The sequence below is a fragment of the Salvia hispanica genome, chromosome 5 (assembly GCF_023119035.1).
Source record: "Salvia hispanica cultivar TCC Black 2014 chromosome 5, UniMelb_Shisp_WGS_1.0, whole genome shotgun sequence".
Lineage (NCBI taxonomy): Eukaryota > Viridiplantae > Streptophyta > Magnoliopsida > Lamiales > Lamiaceae > Salvia > Salvia hispanica.
This window is the reverse complement of record NC_062969.1, coordinates 41,351,386-41,369,259: the sequence shown is the minus strand read 5'-3', so window position 1 is coordinate 41,369,259 and position 17,874 is coordinate 41,351,386. Positions and strand designations below refer to the sequence as shown.

General features: G+C 37.3%; 3 protein-coding genes and 1 pseudogene across 3 annotated transcripts; 1 reads left to right on the top strand and 3 right to left on the bottom strand.

Moving 5' to 3' along the window:
• The first annotated feature begins 407 nt into the window (after nucleotides 1-407).
• Nucleotides 408-1,469, top strand: LOC125190090 (glutamate receptor 2.1-like). Its single transcript, XM_048087286.1, has one exon. The coding sequence runs from the start codon at nucleotides 408-410 to the stop codon at nucleotides 1,467-1,469; it is 1,062 nt and encodes a 353-aa protein (XP_047943243.1).
• Nucleotides 1,470-5,558: 4,089 nt separating this feature from the next.
• On the bottom strand, nucleotides 5,559-9,908 carry LOC125186225 (annotated as a pseudogene).
• A 619-nt stretch (nucleotides 9,909-10,527) lies between these two features.
• LOC125187064 (ATP synthase subunit epsilon, mitochondrial-like) lies at nucleotides 10,528-12,541 on the bottom strand. Its single transcript, XM_048083575.1, has 2 exons — nucleotides 12,306-12,541; nucleotides 10,528-10,740 (listed from the first exon to the last, which is right to left on the bottom strand). The coding sequence occupies exons 1-2, from the start codon at nucleotides 12,487-12,489 to the stop codon at nucleotides 10,715-10,717; spliced, it is 210 nt and encodes a 69-aa protein (XP_047939532.1). The 5' UTR covers nucleotides 12,490-12,541; the 3' UTR covers nucleotides 10,528-10,714.
• Nucleotides 12,542-14,098: 1,557 nt separating this feature from the next.
• Nucleotides 14,099-16,346, bottom strand: LOC125186670 (ribosome biogenesis protein NSA2 homolog). Its single transcript, XM_048083086.1, has 8 exons — nucleotides 16,257-16,346; nucleotides 16,025-16,144; nucleotides 15,859-15,926; nucleotides 15,431-15,608; nucleotides 14,898-14,955; nucleotides 14,559-14,794; nucleotides 14,425-14,476; nucleotides 14,099-14,328 (listed from the first exon to the last, which is right to left on the bottom strand). Exons 1-8 carry the CDS (start codon nucleotides 16,257-16,259, stop codon nucleotides 14,261-14,263), a joined length of 783 nt encoding a protein of 260 aa, XP_047939043.1. The 5' UTR covers nucleotides 16,260-16,346; the 3' UTR covers nucleotides 14,099-14,260.
• Between the last annotated feature and the right edge of the window lie 1,528 nt (nucleotides 16,347-17,874).

Genomic DNA, 17,874 nt, shown 5'->3' with positions numbered 1-17,874 from the left:
ATGCATGTTAAACACTACATCCCTCTCTTCAAGACTTCAAACTAGCTACCTCTTTTATAAACTTACATGTTTTTACATTCTTCATTCTTTCCAAATGTGCCTATTTCAACACTCACCTTCCTCACCTTACTTCTTCTTCTCCTTCTTCACTTTCATTTCACGAATGGATTCAACGTCACTGCAGCAAAGGCTGATGTCGGAGTCATTCTTGATCTTCAAACACCTCTTGGAATGATGTACAAAACTTGCATTTCTATGGCCATTCAAGATTTTTACTCCAAAAACACTTACAAAACCATGATCATGCCTCATTTCACAGAAATACTACAAATCACTTAAATTTTGCTGATTTTAGTAAGATTTGAACTTCCCCTGCAGCTATTGATCTGCTCAAAAACACTCAAGTGATGGCGATTTTCGGGCCACAAACATCCATTCAAGCAGATTTTGTGAAAGACATTGGTGACAAAGTGAAAGTCCCAATAATCTCACCAGCAACGAGTCCGTCTCTTTCGCCTCGAGAATCTCCCTACTTCATCAGATCATCATGGAGTTCTGCTTCTCAAGGCAAAGCAATTGCAGCAATTGTCAAGAATTTTGGTTGGAGGGAAGTTGTCTTAGTGATGATTGGATTATTGCCATTTCTAAGTGATGATTTGTTACAAAGCAATGCTCTTGTCTCAAACATGACATCAATCTCCCCTTCTGCTGAGAATGATGACATTCTTGAAAGACTGTTCGAGCTGAAGAAGATGCAAAAAAGGGCGTTTGTCGTCCACATGCTCCCACCTGTCGCGTCGCGTTTCTTCAAGATGGTGTGGAGAGTTGGGATGATGGAGGAAGGGTATGCTTGGATCACTGCAGACGCACTAACTAGTTTAGTGGACTCTTTGGATCTAGAGATTATTGAGGCCATGCAAGGCGTGGTTGGCGTGAAGGCCTATTCCCCGAGGTCTAGTGAAGTTCAGAACTTCACTAGGCGGTGGAGGAAGAGGCTTCGCCAGGACAATCCGGGGCTTGGAAGATCAGAACTGAATGCTTTTGTTTTGTGGGCTTATGACAGCATAGCGGCTCTAGTAGAATCTGTGGAGCGTGTAGGCGTGGATGCATCTCCGAGATTCAAGAAATCGGCTCTTGGAACAGATTTGGAAGCAATTGGAATCTCAAGTAGTGGTCCAAGACTTGCTCCTTTGCTCAGAAACTTCAGTTTCAAAGGGTTGACTGGGGATTTCATGATCAAGAATGGTGAATTGCAGGCTTCTGTGTTTGAGATCATGAATGTAGTAGGCAAGGGAGAAAACACTGTGGGATTCCGGAGGAAAAGCCAAGGGATTTCCAAGAGACTGAAGAAGGGATTTAGAATTGGAATTAGAGAAAAGTTTTTCAATATTTGGGGGAAAAAAGCTCACAAGATTTGTGAAGCTGGACCCTTGAGGGAAAATGGCAAAAGGGTTGTGATATTTATATGAGCAAGAAGTTGACTTGTTGTTGGATGGTAGGGATGTACGTGGACAGGTTCGAAATTTGATGGATCTGTGTTAAGGATGAAGTTCCTTAACTCGGATAATTCGCGTCGAACGTCGCGGGAGCTTTTGCCCGTCGATCAATCCAGCGTCAAATTCAGGGATAAAAGGTAGTCGCCGGAGCTTTGCCGGTCGATCAGACCAAGAATGATACGGTAAATAAAAATAAAAGATAATTTGATATTTCTTAAAATGATGGAAAGGAATAACAACGTCCCTATTTATAATGCTAAATACCTACCTTAGAGAATAAGAAAATAATCATAAGCATATTGGAAAGATATGAGAAATAATTGATAGACAAATTAATAGAGATATGGAGATATCTCGTATCAACTCTCCCCCGGTTAAAATCCACCTTGTCCGCAAGGTGGAAACAAGAAGCAACGAAGAGCATTGATAGAAGAAGCGTTGCGAGGTGTCTCCTCCTGGATCAAACGCGGACCAAATAGTTGAGCGTCTCCCTTCATCATCTCCATCAAAAAACACCGATGGAGGACTGTGTTGGATAAAAGTCATGGCGTTCTCCTGTTCGTGCTTTTCAACTAGTGCGCTCCGACGCCCAGACAACTCTAACTGCATCTATTCAACCGTAGCACTCAATTTTCGACAATTATCATGCTTAACCCTCTCTAACAGTGCTATTTGGAGCTCTTCCCCGCCAGCAGGTGAACCATCCATGTGCGACACACCACCTTTCGGTACTTCTAGATTATCATTTCGTATGCTTGAACCTGCGTCCAGCTTGAAACTATACAACTTTGATGACAGACAACGAGAATCCCTCCTAACTCTCATGCCCTTCGGCCTTTCTTTCAACGCAACCATAACAGTTGGACAAAGCTTATTTCTTAGTTCGTGCAGACTTTCCTTTGTAACGTTTTGGTAACCCGCGCAAGTTGGCAATACAAGTTGACTGCTGTCAAAAGTGGAGTCAGCTAGTGACTGAAGAAGCATGGCTGCATCTCCGGTATCCTCTGTTGTAACTAATGCAGGTCCATATAACTCCGTCATCACAAATACAGTTCGGAATTGCATTACACGGTTTACTAATTTTGGGAACTTTACACTGACCAACTCATCAAGAACAAGCTGCTCAACCTGAGAATCTACCATTTCGTCCGAGCAATAGCCATCAAAGTAACCATCTAGAAGTCCCATTAAGGCATTTTTCTCCGATATTAAAAGCAATAACAAGCCTGCAAAAATAGTCATTGTTTGGCAGTAACCAATAGAGGGATCATGGCGAGCATATGCTGTGAGTAAACGCCTTAAAACCTTTCTTCTTTTCTCGTCTAAAGCAGTGTGACCAGGAAAAGTTCGTGGCAAATCCATTTTCATCTGGCCTCTCCATTTTCCATATAGTACCACACTCACTAGAATTGAGGTGTTATTCTTTTGGTCAAGTAGCTTTACAAGAACATCGTGCTCCATTGGCAAGCTAATGGCCAGGCTTGATACATCTCCCGCATTTGAAGTAGCAACATCACAATCTAGATCTTCCCTCGCCTCTGTCCCAAATATAGAGTCTGTAGAAGGTGCACCTTCTAGCTCATCATCTTGCACTTCTTCCGCTATACCACGATCAGAAACACAATCGGCATCTTTGGCATCATCACATGACTCAATCTCAGCATCTAAAATCGATGAATCAGACCTTGCTCCTATCTCCCTCAGTCGATGCTTACTTCCATACACAAAACTATAAATCCCTTCTGCACTCTCAAATTCAGTATCTGCCACGGATTGCACAGGAGCAAATGTTGCAGACTGTAAATAATGAACCCCTTGCACCCCAAATTGAAGATTGGATGAATCATAGCGTGTGGCTACTGCGTGAGTGAATGGTGACTTATGTCTATCCATATCGTGCTTCCTATTATTCAGCCCCAAAACAGAGAGCTTGTCGAAATGGCCTCGAATGCCCAACCACGACTGTGGTGACGGAGTGTCCTTGCTCGGAGGGATTAACCGAGCATCGGCGTCGAGCCTTGTTGAACGATGAACAATACTTGCAACATCACTAACAAGCAAATCCACATATACATAGGAAATTACCTTCTTAACTTCCTCAATGGAACCCTCTCTGTCCTTTTTCAACAAAAAAGAATCAAACCAGTTGCCTAACACTGTACTATCCACACTATCATGCTCCACATCATGTGTAGGTTTCCGACGTGCAAGAACAACATTACATGAATCATATATGTCATCATTATTGCCATAAATTGATCCACTAACATCAACACTAGAATGAATAACATCTTTTGTCTGTGTAGTCACATTCGACCGATCCAGAGCAAATTGTGTTTCGTCAGATACTTGCAAATATTCTTCAACTTCTGTCAATACCTCTTCGCCACCAATTGGATCTTGATTAAGTAATTGATCAATTACAATATCATCATAATAAATTTGACGAGATTGCACTGATTCATGATTGTCACTATCATCAGCAAAGGACTCCATTGAACCATACCTTATATCTGGGCCGCGCGGCAGGGAGATCGGGGCTGGTGCCGGAGCAGTAGGCAGCGGAGGTGCTAAACAGTGGTGGCTCGGTGGATGCCAACAGGACGGCCAGCGTTGCGGTAGTGGTTGGTCTAGCACGGGCTCCTGGTGCTGATGGTGTTGCTGCCAATAAAGGGGGTCGGGCGGTTGATTGGGAGGAGGCATCTGCAGGTAATTTTGGTGGGGTAGGGCTGCTGTTAGCGGTGGCGGTGGATACCAGCAGGAATTCATGTCGAATTGATGATTCGTGCCGTGAAGCGGTGTAGCATCTGGCGGCCGGAGGTACTGCCAATCCCGGGAATGATCAGCGTGGTTGGCGTATGCCGGAAGGGCATAAGGCGGGTCTGGTTCGGGCGGCGGCAAAAATCGCAGTTCACCAACGCAGTGGTCGGTTGCATCATATCCGGTCTGCCAAGGCTGATGTCCAGTCTGAGGACACCGCGACATGACGTAGGGCAGCGCCAGAATTGGATGTCCATCATACGACGAATGAAATTGGTCATTCTCGTCCAATCTCTTGTTTATTCGGTTGCAGACAGCCATTATCCGGTCACATAGGGAAGACACGATTTCCTCGTTGGAATTCATGGTTGGAGAGTGAGTTCGAAAATGGAAGTACCAATTGTTAAGGATGAAGTTCCTTAACTCGGATAATTCGCGTCGAACGTCGCGGGAGCTTTTGCCCGTCGATCAATCCGGCGTCAAATTCAGGGATAAAAGGTAGTCGCCGGAGCTTTGCCGGTCGATCAGACCAAGAATGATACGGTAAATAAAAATAAAAGATAATTTGATATTTCTTAAAATGATGGAAAGGAATAACAACGTCCCTATTTATAATGCTAAATACCTACCTTAGAGAATAAGAAAATAATCATAAGCATATTGGAAAGATATGAGAAATAATTGATAGACAAATTAATAGAGATATGGAGATATCTCGTATCAATCTGCATGGGAATTTGGCATGATTTGAATAAATAAATTTAATATATTTTCATTATTCTAAGATAGGGTGAATTTTTGTCCTGATCTTGGCTATATTGTTGATTGTAAAGACAATTAGTATGGGTTTATATATCAAATATATTTCTCTTAAGTAAGTTTTATTGATTGGTTTGTAAAAATTGGTGTTTTGCCTAACAACTCGGAATGCTGGTCTGGCATTTGGCAAAGGAATCAACAATGACCAACGAATACGTTTGGAAGCTGACTTGAGTAGTGGCCTGACAAAGAACCAAATATGACCAATTTGGTCTTGACCAACGTGAACTCAAAGTGGTGCCCTGGCAAAGAACTAGTCGGGACCAAGGAGAATGTTGACCTTAAAGGAGGTCAATTGTTATGATCATCTCGGTTGTGAAGGAACTCATCAATAAGAAACCAGGGTGATATATGCAAGGATACTCCCAGCAAATGCCATTATTTATTGTGGAGATCCCTATAAGCTTATCCCACCGATTTCTAATTCAGCTTTTTGTAGTGACAGTCTTTTTTCCATCGATGACATTATCAATTTAACAGAGATGTTCATTAAATTATTTCAAACAAACAAAATAAATAGTGACAATAAGCTCAATCAAATCTGAACATAGGAAAATAATTATGGAAAATTACCTATATGGATCCATGCCTGTTGAAGAAAATGCAGCAATTGCTTTATTTATAATATCATTCACTACACGGTGCAAGTTCCTGGACAAGTAGCGGCCTTGCGAGGCGAAACACATGACAAATTTCATATCCAGATAGAACTGCAAGAATTAAGATTGTGAATACACAGACAAGGGGAATGGAAAATAGGAGCAATCACAGAGCGGATATCAGTTTTCCAAACCTGTTGTAGACCAAGATCACCCAGTGGCCTAGGTCCTTCCTCGATGTCATCCCAAAATGTTTGATCTTCTGAAAGCCATAAAATGACAGTCTCTGTGAGCCTCATTAACAACAGTGTGGCAAATCTCTCCCGGCCTACAAACATATCTGCTGCTATACTAGCCATTCTATTCAACTTGGCATAAAGATCCTGGAAGCATAGAATATGGAATACAATAAATGAATGTACAGCTTTTCAAATGTTAGCGATGGAAGGATGGATGTAAATAGACTGTACACCATATTTTGTCCAAAAGTTAACACCACTATGCAAACAGTTTATAGAGATAGGGAAGCCAACTGATCAAATTAAAAATATAAGTATACCTGAAACACTGGAGTAGGGAACCACTCAATTTCATCAGCGTTCCCTTTCATATTTATGTATGTCTCCGCAGTCAGATAGCTATCACCTTCCGTGAAAATGAGGTCTAGAGCATGTTGGCGGCAGAAACTATCTTTCAATCTATCAACATAACTCACAAGGCGCCTCCTCCATTCCCTTTGCTCAGGATTACGATTTTGGCGGTCCATGGGCCTTCTACGAGCATCATCCTTGTAATTAGCCTGACTTAATGGGGCGAGCTTCATTGCTGCACGAGGCAAAAGCTCCTCAGCAAGTAAGGATGCATTGGCAAGCAATGCTATCTGTTGTGCTTCGATTTCAGCCATTCGAACAATTTTATTTCCCGAACCCTCAAAATCTGCCTCCTCATCCATTGAAGCGGGTAGAGCTTTTATGAACATACTTACATAAGAATTGAACACCTGGAACAAGCCAGCGTTCTAGTCCCTAACTGCATGCTCAATAGGGGCCCTACATCTTCAAAGAAGTCCTGCACAAACAGAAGATCATCTTTAAAGTTTATCACAATAGAAGATCGTCTGATGTTTTATAAACTGCCAGTTCCTAGGAATATTGTTTTGAGGGTTATGTATTTCCTGGTGATTAAGGTAACAATTTGAAAATGTTATTCACTCAAGCCTATGAATCAGGAATCAGTACAAGATATTCGTCATACTCTGCTCACACTTCAGAACATAATAAAATTTACCTGGACCATTGTATTGAAACGATGAGCACTACTTGAAAGCTTGTGCTGATGTGCCAATGCACTACCAGAAACAGCTACAGTAGTTCTTCCAGACAAACGCACAGCGCCAGGAGTATATGTAAGCTCCCAATCATCGGCAGCTGCTAAGGCAGCTGTACTCTCTTCAATTCGCTTTAAATTAGCATCCAGAGCTTGCTCAACGCTGGGTCTAAAAAGCTTTATAAGAACAGGACAAAGAGCAAGTCCTCGAGCTTCAAGTAAGGAACAGTGGCCTAATGCTATTTGAACGCATTCTGCGGCAGATCTCAATCCTCCAGCAGCCGCAGATGAAGCTAGTGCATGTCTTTTGACTAGAAGTGCATATGCTTCTGTCTGTTTCGTTGCCCACATGACAAGCTCAGATGTATAAGCTGTTTCCTTGCCAAAAATAGCCTTGGAATCACTTGCTGCTTGAGAAATGGCAGAGAATACAAGCTGTGAAAGAGCTGCTGTATATGCTCCACCATAAGATGTGTTTGATGGGCGGAGACTTTGCATGTTGTATTGATACCTCTGATAATGAGCATTAAGGAGTAAACTATGAGCACGTGGACCATCACCTAGCTTTTTAAGAGCAGAAATTGATGCACGAAGCTCAGAACCCCGCGTGGAAGGTTGGCAGGCAGCTTCAGCAAGCTGATCAGCTAACCTTTGTCTGCGTTCAGTTATAGAAGTCTGAAGTGACAAAAGCATGACGGGAGACAGAGTTTTCTTTTCTTTTGCTTCAGCCACAATACGCTCACCCTCATCAAGGCTGACTAAAGCTTCATCAATCCTTCTTTCAGCTAACAATACATCAAGGAAATCCGGAAATTCTGTTGACCATTTCTCTAACTCAGAAGGTTCTCCTACTTCGTGGTTGGACAAACCAGTTGTCACTGAACCCTCAGGAACAGTGTCAGATGAAGAGTCAATATGAACTCCCTCAGCTAGATTATGAATCAGTGTTGCCTGAGTGGACAGCAAGTTTCTCATTGATGAAAGTTCGCCCTCTAAGTCTGATATCTCTTTGGACGTGCTGCAGTTTTCATAGAAAGTAGACGAAAGCTATTACATTAGTATGTTGCATTACAGCAGACGGTAATAACTAAATAGATCTAGTTTACAGTAAAATACTATGCTGGATGCACGCTAAAAACATATGATAATAGAAAAGTGTCCCAATTAAGAAGAATAGATCTCCAGAAGTTCTCTCATCAAAGAGAAGGTTGGCAGCTATTTGGTTAATATGAACATGCAGCAGCTATTGAGCACTTGGACAGCATTTTGATTTTCAGTAGCATAATAATATCTAAATGCAACGCAAACAAAGAGGTAGCTCCACATCTTAGGTCTTCAAATGCTTTCTGCATTCCAGTATACAAAAGCGGGACTAAAGGCAGAGCGATGACATTGTTACAACAACCCTGACATAACCACAAAGAACTCACCGAATAAAAGCTGTATAATTCGCAAAAACACTTCGGCGCATTTCTTCAGCAGAAGCTCTTTTCAGATCAACGAGATTTGAGCATAATTGCCTAATTTCCTGCAAAATTGTTAAAACTGTTATATTCAGCACAAGCTCCCATTTTCTAATGAAGACTGAAATCAAATTCAAAACTTGGGCATCAAGCTGAGTATCAACACAGGAAACTGATTCCCCATCCCCCCCCCCCCCCCAAAAAAAAGGTCCTCCTACTGGAAGAGATGATAACACATTTCACAGTGGGATTTGCTACTTTAGGCCACTTTACATAGGTAGTCAATGAGGTCGGGAGAATGTTCACTTAATTCGTATGGTATGCAAAGGAGATATAATCGATAAAATAAAACTGGTATACGAAGCATAATGCAGTGAATGTGATTAATGAATGCATCATTCCAAATCATCAGATCTTTCTCTTTAACAGTTCTACTGAAATCAGATTCTCTTCTCTGCCCACCACAATTTCTCATTTCTCTAAACCTATTTTTAGTAAGAGGCAAAACTCAAAAATTGTAACATCAACCCCCCATACACACAATATTGAATAAAATCATTCCTATTTGTTGGTATGTTTGCTAAATTCCACCTTGTTTCTCTTCATCAAAACAAAGGCAAGAAAAAATCAAAATGTGAAATATTATGTTTCTCATGGTACCAACTTCATTGAGCTATTTATACCAAATTTTTAGATCATAAGAACATGATCAGAGAGAACTTATTCTATGATCATCACCGAGAAATGTGAAACTAATCCTTAGGCTACTATACTATTTTAACAAGGGAAAACACCTATAAATAGGAAAAAATCTTCCTTAATCATTAGCCAATTATTGTCAAACAAGTTGCTATCATTTACTTTCGCGCAATTTTCCCCAACCAAATTAAAATCCAAAACAGAAGTTCTCCGTTCTCCCAATCACAGCAAAAATTCCATACCTTTTCGCTGAGCGAATGACACCTGGACTGCACAAAGCTATCGGCATCGAAGTTATCAGACCTGAAAACTTTCAAATTTTCCTCAAATTTCACCACTCCGTCTTTGACATTTCCCTTCACTGAAGCTCCCGTGTGCGCCGCTCTTGACCGAGTCGATTTCGCCGAAGCCATTGCTAAACAGACTACCTCGGGAACGAATTAACTGAACTAATTCAAAACCAATCGGGTAAATTAAGCTGAGCAAAATCAGATTCACCGCAATTCGGCGGCTCAGATCCGGAAACTGCTGCTCCAACGCGAAGCTAGGGCAGCTCCGATCCGAAACTGGTGAGATATCAAGAGACGGATACAGTATGAATGAGATTAGGGATTGAATCAGCCATTAAAGATAAAAACGGGAGGTTTTGCTGAGTTGGTTTTGGTTGACGGAATGTTTTGGTGGACTGTCAAAGAAACCACTCTTACTTTTGTTTGGATTTAAATACCGATAATTTTTTTTATCAAAATTGGGATCATTATTGGTCCATTTTTGGTGCAAATGCAATAATTGTAGCTTATCCTATTCATTGTTATTCAAATTTTTTTTATAACTAGAATATTTTTTCTACATTTTTTTCGAGTATATTGATATTGTCATATTGCGAATTGTATGAACATACTTACATTTTTTATATGATCATACTTACATTGAGAATAGGAAATTTTTTGTGAACCCTTTCATTAAAAATGTCTTTAAAATTAGTGCGCTGAAATTTCAATACATTATCAAGGGAAAAATTATACTCCCTCCTTGTCAAAAGTAGTATAGTGCTTAATTTGGATTTGTCATAAATTTAATAAATATTTGATAAATAGTCGGACAAAACTTCAACATCGTAATATAAATTAACTTAAAAGTTTGGTCATTTTCACCTTTACCAAACTCTACCTTAGCAGTCTTGGCAGTATGAAGATTCATTTTTGTGCATTCTTAAAGCAACTTTATTGAAGAAAATGTGTACAAACATAATTGATAATCAAGACAGATTATTGAAAGCAAACTGGAATAGCTGGTCATGAAGAAAGCCAACCAATCTGTCCAACAATAATTGCAATAAACTAGTGCTTTTCAATAGAAGAGCTCTGGCAAAATGATTGGCAATAGCACAGCAAAAAGACGTCAAAACATTCACATTATTATCAGTCCATTTGGATCAGACTCAGCTCACAAGAACAGGTGAAGTTTGTGAGGGAATTACAAAGCCAGAATAGTTTGTATCACAATAAAACGAATACGAAAAAGGACCTTAGCTTTATGCTGGTGCCAAGCCTCATTCAGGAGTGTCGGTGCGGATGGCTGAAAAGCAATGAAAAACTCCAATCAGAAAATAGAGCATTTTTCTGATTATTGGTTGAAAATAATAATTGAGAAAAAAGATATGTGCTATAAGAGTAGTAAGATAGCATAACATGCACAACTCCTTACTAGAATTTCTTACATCAAACTAATTGACAAGAAAGAATTATATTCAGAATATAACTATAAACACCATATTACAAAGAAAACTAAATCTCCCACATTAATCTAAGAGACCATAGTTGCTTGTAACGTATTGTGTTCACACTAATCTGGTACAAACTCTAAAGTTTACATATCAGTTTTACATCTGATTGTGTAGTAATCTAATGAGAATGGATAAAAATGTCTCTTTATTTGGTCTTACATCAGATCGTGGTATTAATCTATAAAACCAGTGATCCTACATAAAACATTAAAACCACAGTGATCCAGAGATCATTACCCTCCAAACTCCCGAAAGGTAAATCCACTATAGCTGGATAAACGAGCCAGGAAACTTACACTAAAATATACACCTAAAAAGCTAGGCCTCATCCCATGATTTATTTTCAAACAGGAATAAGCGGAACTTACACAAAAATAAGTAAGCCCCTAAATATTTGTTCGTATGTTGCTCCTTGTTGGAAATTGAGGTGACAGAATACATTGAACATGGAAGCAATATCAGTTCTTGACACAAACAGTGCTTAAAAGGTTAATGGTTAGGAAAACAGCAAGTTCTTCTGGATTTAGCTGGGACTTATGGGCCTAGTTTTAAGGTGACTCTATAAATTAACAGTGATAGTTAGCTAAGAAACAATTGAGATATGTGTCTGGCTCTCCAATTGAAGAAGTGAGGCGAATGCTAGCAAGAACAACAACGATAAATGATGTCCCAATAAAACAACTCCCTCAGTCAGAGTGGATATGTCCCAAAAATGGTCATACTAACTTCCTAAATGAACAATATTAGCACAAAATGAGATCACAATAGAAAAGCAGTGTTTTCTTAGGAACAGAGATTCGAGAAGAACGAAGGTAAAAATGGGACAAGTCCTTAACACTAGCTTAAAAGCAGACGAAACAAATGATCGAAAAGCATTTAGTTCAAAAGTACATACACATAAACAATATCAACAGCGGTAAATGCCCAACAAAACCTTGGACACGCCATTTTGTGAGACACCTATCAAGTAGTACTCCTATTATCTAACCCTTCTCAAAAACAGGGCATAACCATCGCCAACCATTTATCCTAAAAATTTTAGGTACATTACGCTTCAAACTCAGCTCCAGTAAAACACAAACCCCAAGCTTAATGTAGACATCCCAATTAAGCCAGTTCAATCAGAAATCAAAAACCTCAAAATCAAAATCCAAACGTCACAAAATCCCAAATCTAATCCAATAAATACAAAGCATGAATCAATAACCAAACATTCAACCCTAATAGCCTCGAAACAGCTGAAACGAATCAATCGTCAGCGAAAAACACAATCAAAGACCTAATTGATCAGGAAAAAAAAAAAGAAACAGATCACAAAATAATCCAAATACAAAACTGAAAGGAGAACAAAAATTACTTGGTTTCTCAGGCTTGCCGTCAACCCATTTGGAAACGCTGAAATGGACCTTCTCACGGGACAAAGCTTCGGATCTGTAAGGCTCCTTCAAACACTGCCTGACGAGACTGGCGCAGAGATTGGAGTAGGTTACGTAGGTCATTCCGGCAGCTCTCCAAAACGGTTGCGCAGCGCTGGACGACATTTCTCCCTCCCTCTCTCTCAGTAGCTCTTTCTCACCTCAAAGTGCGTGTATGTGTGTGTGATTTAGTAGTGATCGACTGATATAGGCCTATTTGGGCTCCCGCTAATGGGCTGCCTTTTTACATGGGCCCACCGCTAATTGGATCAAATCGAAGCCATTAGTTTTATCAACTCAAACTCATATATTTAATTCCTTTGCCATTAATTTGCCTACAAAATTATACTATCAATATGTTAATTCTAATTCATGTACTATCAATATGTATGGTGTATGAATTTTAATTCCTTGTACCATCAATAATTAATATATTTATTATGTATATTACTCCTTATTAGATTATGTTCTCTTTATTTTGATTTATTTACTTTATTTAAATGTTATATATTAATTACTAATGAGAGCAAGAGTTTAGGGATATGATTTAATATGAAAAAAATGGTAATATTTCATAAATTTATAATTTTTATAGTTTTATTTGAATTATTATATTTTTTTATATCAAGTGTCCTAGAATTTTGGACGTATGATTTAACTTGAAAAAATGTTCTCTTTAACTTTTGTAAAAAGGTTATAGGTAAAAGTAAATATTAGTATTAGTATAATAATATTACTACCTCCGTCCACTAAAATTCGTCTCACTTTGACCCGGCACGGGTTTTAAGAAATGTAATGAAAAGTGAGTTGAAAAAATTAGTAGATTGTGGGTCCTACTTTTATATATTAGTTTTATAATAAAATGTGAGTAGGAATGAGTTAGTGGAATATGAGATCCACTACCAAAAATGGTAAAGGTGAAATGGGACAAATTTTGGGGGACGGACGGAAATGAAAAACTAGAACAAATTTTGGTGGACGGAGGTAGTATGATTTTTAAAATTATTTTAATATTATTAATATTTAAATTATTTTAATATTATTAATATTTCAGCACCGGCTTGTTTGTATTTCAGGTTCCGCCACTGATGTGGATCATCATATTTCATTGATAGAATTAGAAAATACAAGTGTTTGGATGTCTCAAACGAGTTAATGGATGATTGGTTTTGTTTTTATGATTGATGGAACTATAAAATAGCACTATTAAGATGCCTCGAAAGAACGAATAGATGGTAAGTTCTATAATTGGTGGGATTGGGTGTTCTCAAAGGAACATGATTCACAATACGAAAGTCATCGGTAAAGAAAACAATCGGTAGATTCACAATACGAAAGTCGACGGTAGAGATAACAATCGCCAATCGGTATCAGTCGGATGTTCCCATAGAGTTTGACCATTTTTTCTAGTATTTCATTCAAAATAGGGACATAAATTTTTATATCATGTTTTCAAAACAACAAATTAATTAAATAACACTACACATAATACATATATTGATCATTTTAAGGTATTTGGACGTGCTAGCTGTACCAATTTGGATGTCTAGGAATAACACCTATATTTCAATCAACTTTTAAGCATATTTTTTAAAAAATTAAGAAAGCTCAAGCAAATTTGATAATTTCATTAGTTGATCAGCAAAATGTGACAAACTCTCCAATGGAGTAATCCCCTTATAAGTTTCAAAACAATAGCAAAATTGGTTAGAACATTATATAAGTCCACAAACAATAGAAAATGTAAAAATCCCTGGAATATTGCAGTTTGACACTTCCAAAATTTTGCTACATAAATTAACTAGTTGAGCTTAAACAAAACCAGTAGCAAGTATTTAGCAGCCCATATGCGATTACTGCAACAAACAAGGAATGTAGATTGGTAAACACATGGCCATTATACAAGCAAAACAGCATTGATGCAACCATCGTTTTCAGGATTATTAGTAACTTGCGCATATTTTCCTGCATTCACCATACAGCAAGAGTAAGAATCGTATACCAGCTTAGCTTTAAATAAACTTAAACAAAACAATAGTATAGTGGCGTGAGCAGCCATACCCCACACAACTTTCCCAGCAGGCGTGACGAGTCCAAGTTCACTACAATTGACCTAGATTATAGATGAAAAGTAATTTCAGATGACGAAGTTTGGCAGATGAGGAGTTATATGAGTTATTGAAAGGAAAGATTACCTCGATAATGGTTCCCCTAGTCATAACTCCGAGAGAAGTATACATGGGGCCATTTGGATTCTTCTTTACACCAATGATCTCCAAATTGAAAGTGCACTTCAGTTCAGGGTGTGTTACGTGTGCTTTTGTAAAACGTAGACCAGATGGGCGAATGAAACGCTCATACTTCGGAGGTTTCCTTGTGAAACTTGGTCCTACAAATGTGGCCTTTGTGATCATCCTCTTCCACTGCTTGGCTGCAAAACAAAAACCAAGTTTAAAATACCATGAGCATGATTCTCATTCGGATAAGAATCCCAGCTGCGTGACAAAAAAGCACATCTCGAAAAGGATACTTACTTTTCCTTTTACCAGATCTGATTACCCTAAACATCTCATCTTCAGCAACAGGTCTAACCTACAAAGGTAGCAGATAACGTTGATCATCAAATATAGCTCAAGTAGTATAATGAAACATAATATAGGGAGTATTGGAAAATGCATCCATGATAAAAAGCTAGCAGAATATATAACCAAGAAGTACCACATAGAAAATTTATTGAAAATTAGTCTTCGTAGTTGGCTTCTAACAAATTCTTATTCACAAAAAATGGGTTATTACAACTTTTCTGAGGTATGAAGGGTGGTCGAGAAGAAACCTCACATTTTACATTGCATCCCAGTGATCTTTCCTTAAAGAGGTGCCAGTTTCATAATAAAAATGATGAATCATATTACGGAATAAATTCTATGAATACTCAAGTAGACAATTAGTCAATATGTAATGAATAAGATTTACTGCCATATCATAGTATTATGTTGGAAGACATCTCGAAAGTTACCATCAGAGAAGTAAACTGGAATGGAAAAAAAAAACTAGTTGTGTGAATTACCTTTGGAAGAGGAACGTCCCATTTTCCTGCCTTTTCTTTCTGCTTTTGCTTGACAGTATTGCTAAGAACCTTCGCTCTTGTGGTCTCATCACGGTCAAGAAGGTATGCAGGGAGAGCTCCTTCCCGGACATTATCATCAACCTTGCGCCTAGTTGATGACTCCTCGTGCATAGCCAACCTGTTATATACGAAAAAAGTGAGTGTATATTACAACAACACAAAATGCTGAATTCATATTAGGTCTTATTTAAACACAAAAAGAAAGGGGAACCAAAAGAAAAACAATGAATTATAGACTCAAAACCAGTAACACAATGGAAACCTATTGATTTCACTACATCATCAATTCATCATACGAAATTGGGAAAATTAACAATATGAGGAGATAAAAAAAAATACTAACTAACAAAAACAGCCAAAAAGCTTACGTTTTCTTCAATAGCGCCTTCTCAGCATACCGCTTCTTTGCAAACATCTTACCCTTAATACCCAATGTCTGTTCATTCACCAGAAAAAGCAAACGAAAATAAATTTCAAATTTCTCCAAAACTAAATTAAATCAAAACAAAGATGAAGCATAAAAGAGATGCTAACGTTTTGCGCGATTTTAGAGCGCTTGTGAACTTCACGAGCCTCCTTCTTGCGCTTGCGCTCGAAGTGGTCATGGCGGTAGCCATTCCTCTTCCTGTGCAGCTCGATGTAATCTCCTTGAGGCTGTCAAAATCAACCAATTTCAGCTCAAAATTAAGCTTAAGCAATGAATAATCAAGTCAATTTCAACTAAAAATCGAAAAATTTGGAGAAAAATGAGCAAAAAGATGCTAACCATCGTGTAGTAGAATTAGGGTTTTGCAGAATTTTGGTAGAAAAGAAACGGCGCTGTTGTGGTATATATACGTCGACGTTTTGGTTTAAGTTGAACAATAATTTTCGGTGATTGTATTTCGGTGATTTAAGTTGAACAATAATTTTATTTAAATAATGATTCATAAGCTACTCATTAAAATATATATGAATTACTTACTAATTAAAATTTCAGAATCTTATAGTATTAAATTGGATGCTCATTTAAATTTTATTTAAAATATTAATTAAAGCTTATCGGTTGTACTAATTAGTAGTTATCAGTTCTAGTCATAATTTATTTTAACAAAAGATTTATCAAAATTTAAAAAGTGATTATGTATTTAAATTTATAAATCTCATTTATAATACTATTACACTAACAGTTAATTTTAAAAAAATAATTGAAACTCCCTTAGTATTATTCTTGAAATTATAGTAGTAACTAATAGCTCATACTCTGGTACTCCCTCCATCCCATAATTTTTGTCATATTTTGACCGGACATGAGTTTAAGATATGTAATAAAAAATGAATTGAAAAAATTAGTGGAAAGCGAGTTCTGCTCTAATATATTAGGTTGATATTAAAATGTGAATATAAATGAGTAGGTGAAATATGAAGTCCACTGCAAAAAATGGTAAAATGTGAAATGTGATAAATTTTGTGGGACAGACGAAAATGAAGAAATGTGACAAACTTTCTAGGACGGAGGGAGTACTTTAAGAGATAATTGTCACTTTATTTTTATTGACTTATTGATGCTCTCATAAAATTCAAAATTTAAATCTAAATCATAATTTTTAATTTTTTTAATTGTCTCAAAATGCATAAAATGGAAGCTAATATGAAAAAAATCAAATATGATTGATTGATAATGTTGATATATAAAAAATGTTGTGATTTTGTTGCCATAATATATTTTTTTATTTTTTCATTATAAATTTCAACTTTTACCATCATTAGATAATTGAAAAAACTGAAATGTTTTAGTATTAGAGTTTTAAATTTATGAAATTGGCCAAATTCAACGAATAACTATAATTTAATAACTATTATCACTAAATTTTAAATATAAATGTATTTTCAAATTTGATAAATTTTTAGTCCAAAACAGATTATAGATAAAATTTTAATTACTAAAAATGAATATCAACAAGTTATTATTATTATTATTATTATTATTATTATTATTATTATTATTATTATTATTATTATTATTATTATTATTATTATTATTATTTTATAAGTAAAATCACTAATCAATAAATTTTTAAATACTCTGATTTCATCAGCGGTGTGGATGGTAGAGTAGGGCAATATTAAAAATTTAAAGCCAAATCATTGATAAAAAAAATTTATGCCTACTGCCTATATGTATACTACCGTGGCAAGTGTAATATGAATCAAATTTTAAATACTGAAAATATGGAGTTAGTGTGGTATTGTACTGAAGCTACTTTGGAAAGAGTTAAAGTTTATAAAATTTGGCACAAAACGTCGAGACGTATTACTACCAAAGCAGCCCCTGCTGTGTTTTTACCACGGAAGCGGATCCAGCCCAAAAAGAAACTAAGAAAAAATCCGCTTATTTATAGGGT

What these genes read in the sequence shown, in the direction of transcription:
- LOC125187064 (XM_048083575.1), bottom strand. Translation starts at nt 12,489, where the DNA reads ATGTCGTCCAGCGCTGCGCAACCGTTTTGGAGAGCTGCCGGAATGACC. An exon ending in CGGCAAGCCTGAGAAACCAA is followed by an intron (nt 10,741 to 12,305) that starts GTAATTTTTGTT and finishes ATTGCTTTTCAG; the next exon opens with CCATCCGCACCGACACTCCT.
- LOC125190090 (XM_048087286.1), top strand. Translation starts at nt 408, where the DNA reads ATGGCGATTTTCGGGCCACAAACATCCATTCAAGCAGATTTTGTGAAA.
- LOC125186670 (XM_048083086.1), bottom strand. An exon ending in CAGATCTGGTAAAAGGAAAA is followed by an intron (nt 14,795 to 14,897) that starts GTAAGTATCCTT and finishes TTTGTTTTGCAG; the next exon opens with CCAAGCAGTGGAAGAGGATG. An exon ending in CTAGGGGAACCATTATCGAG is followed by an intron (nt 14,477 to 14,558) that starts GTAATCTTTCCT and finishes TCTATAATCTAG; the next exon opens with GTCAATTGTAGTGAACTTGG.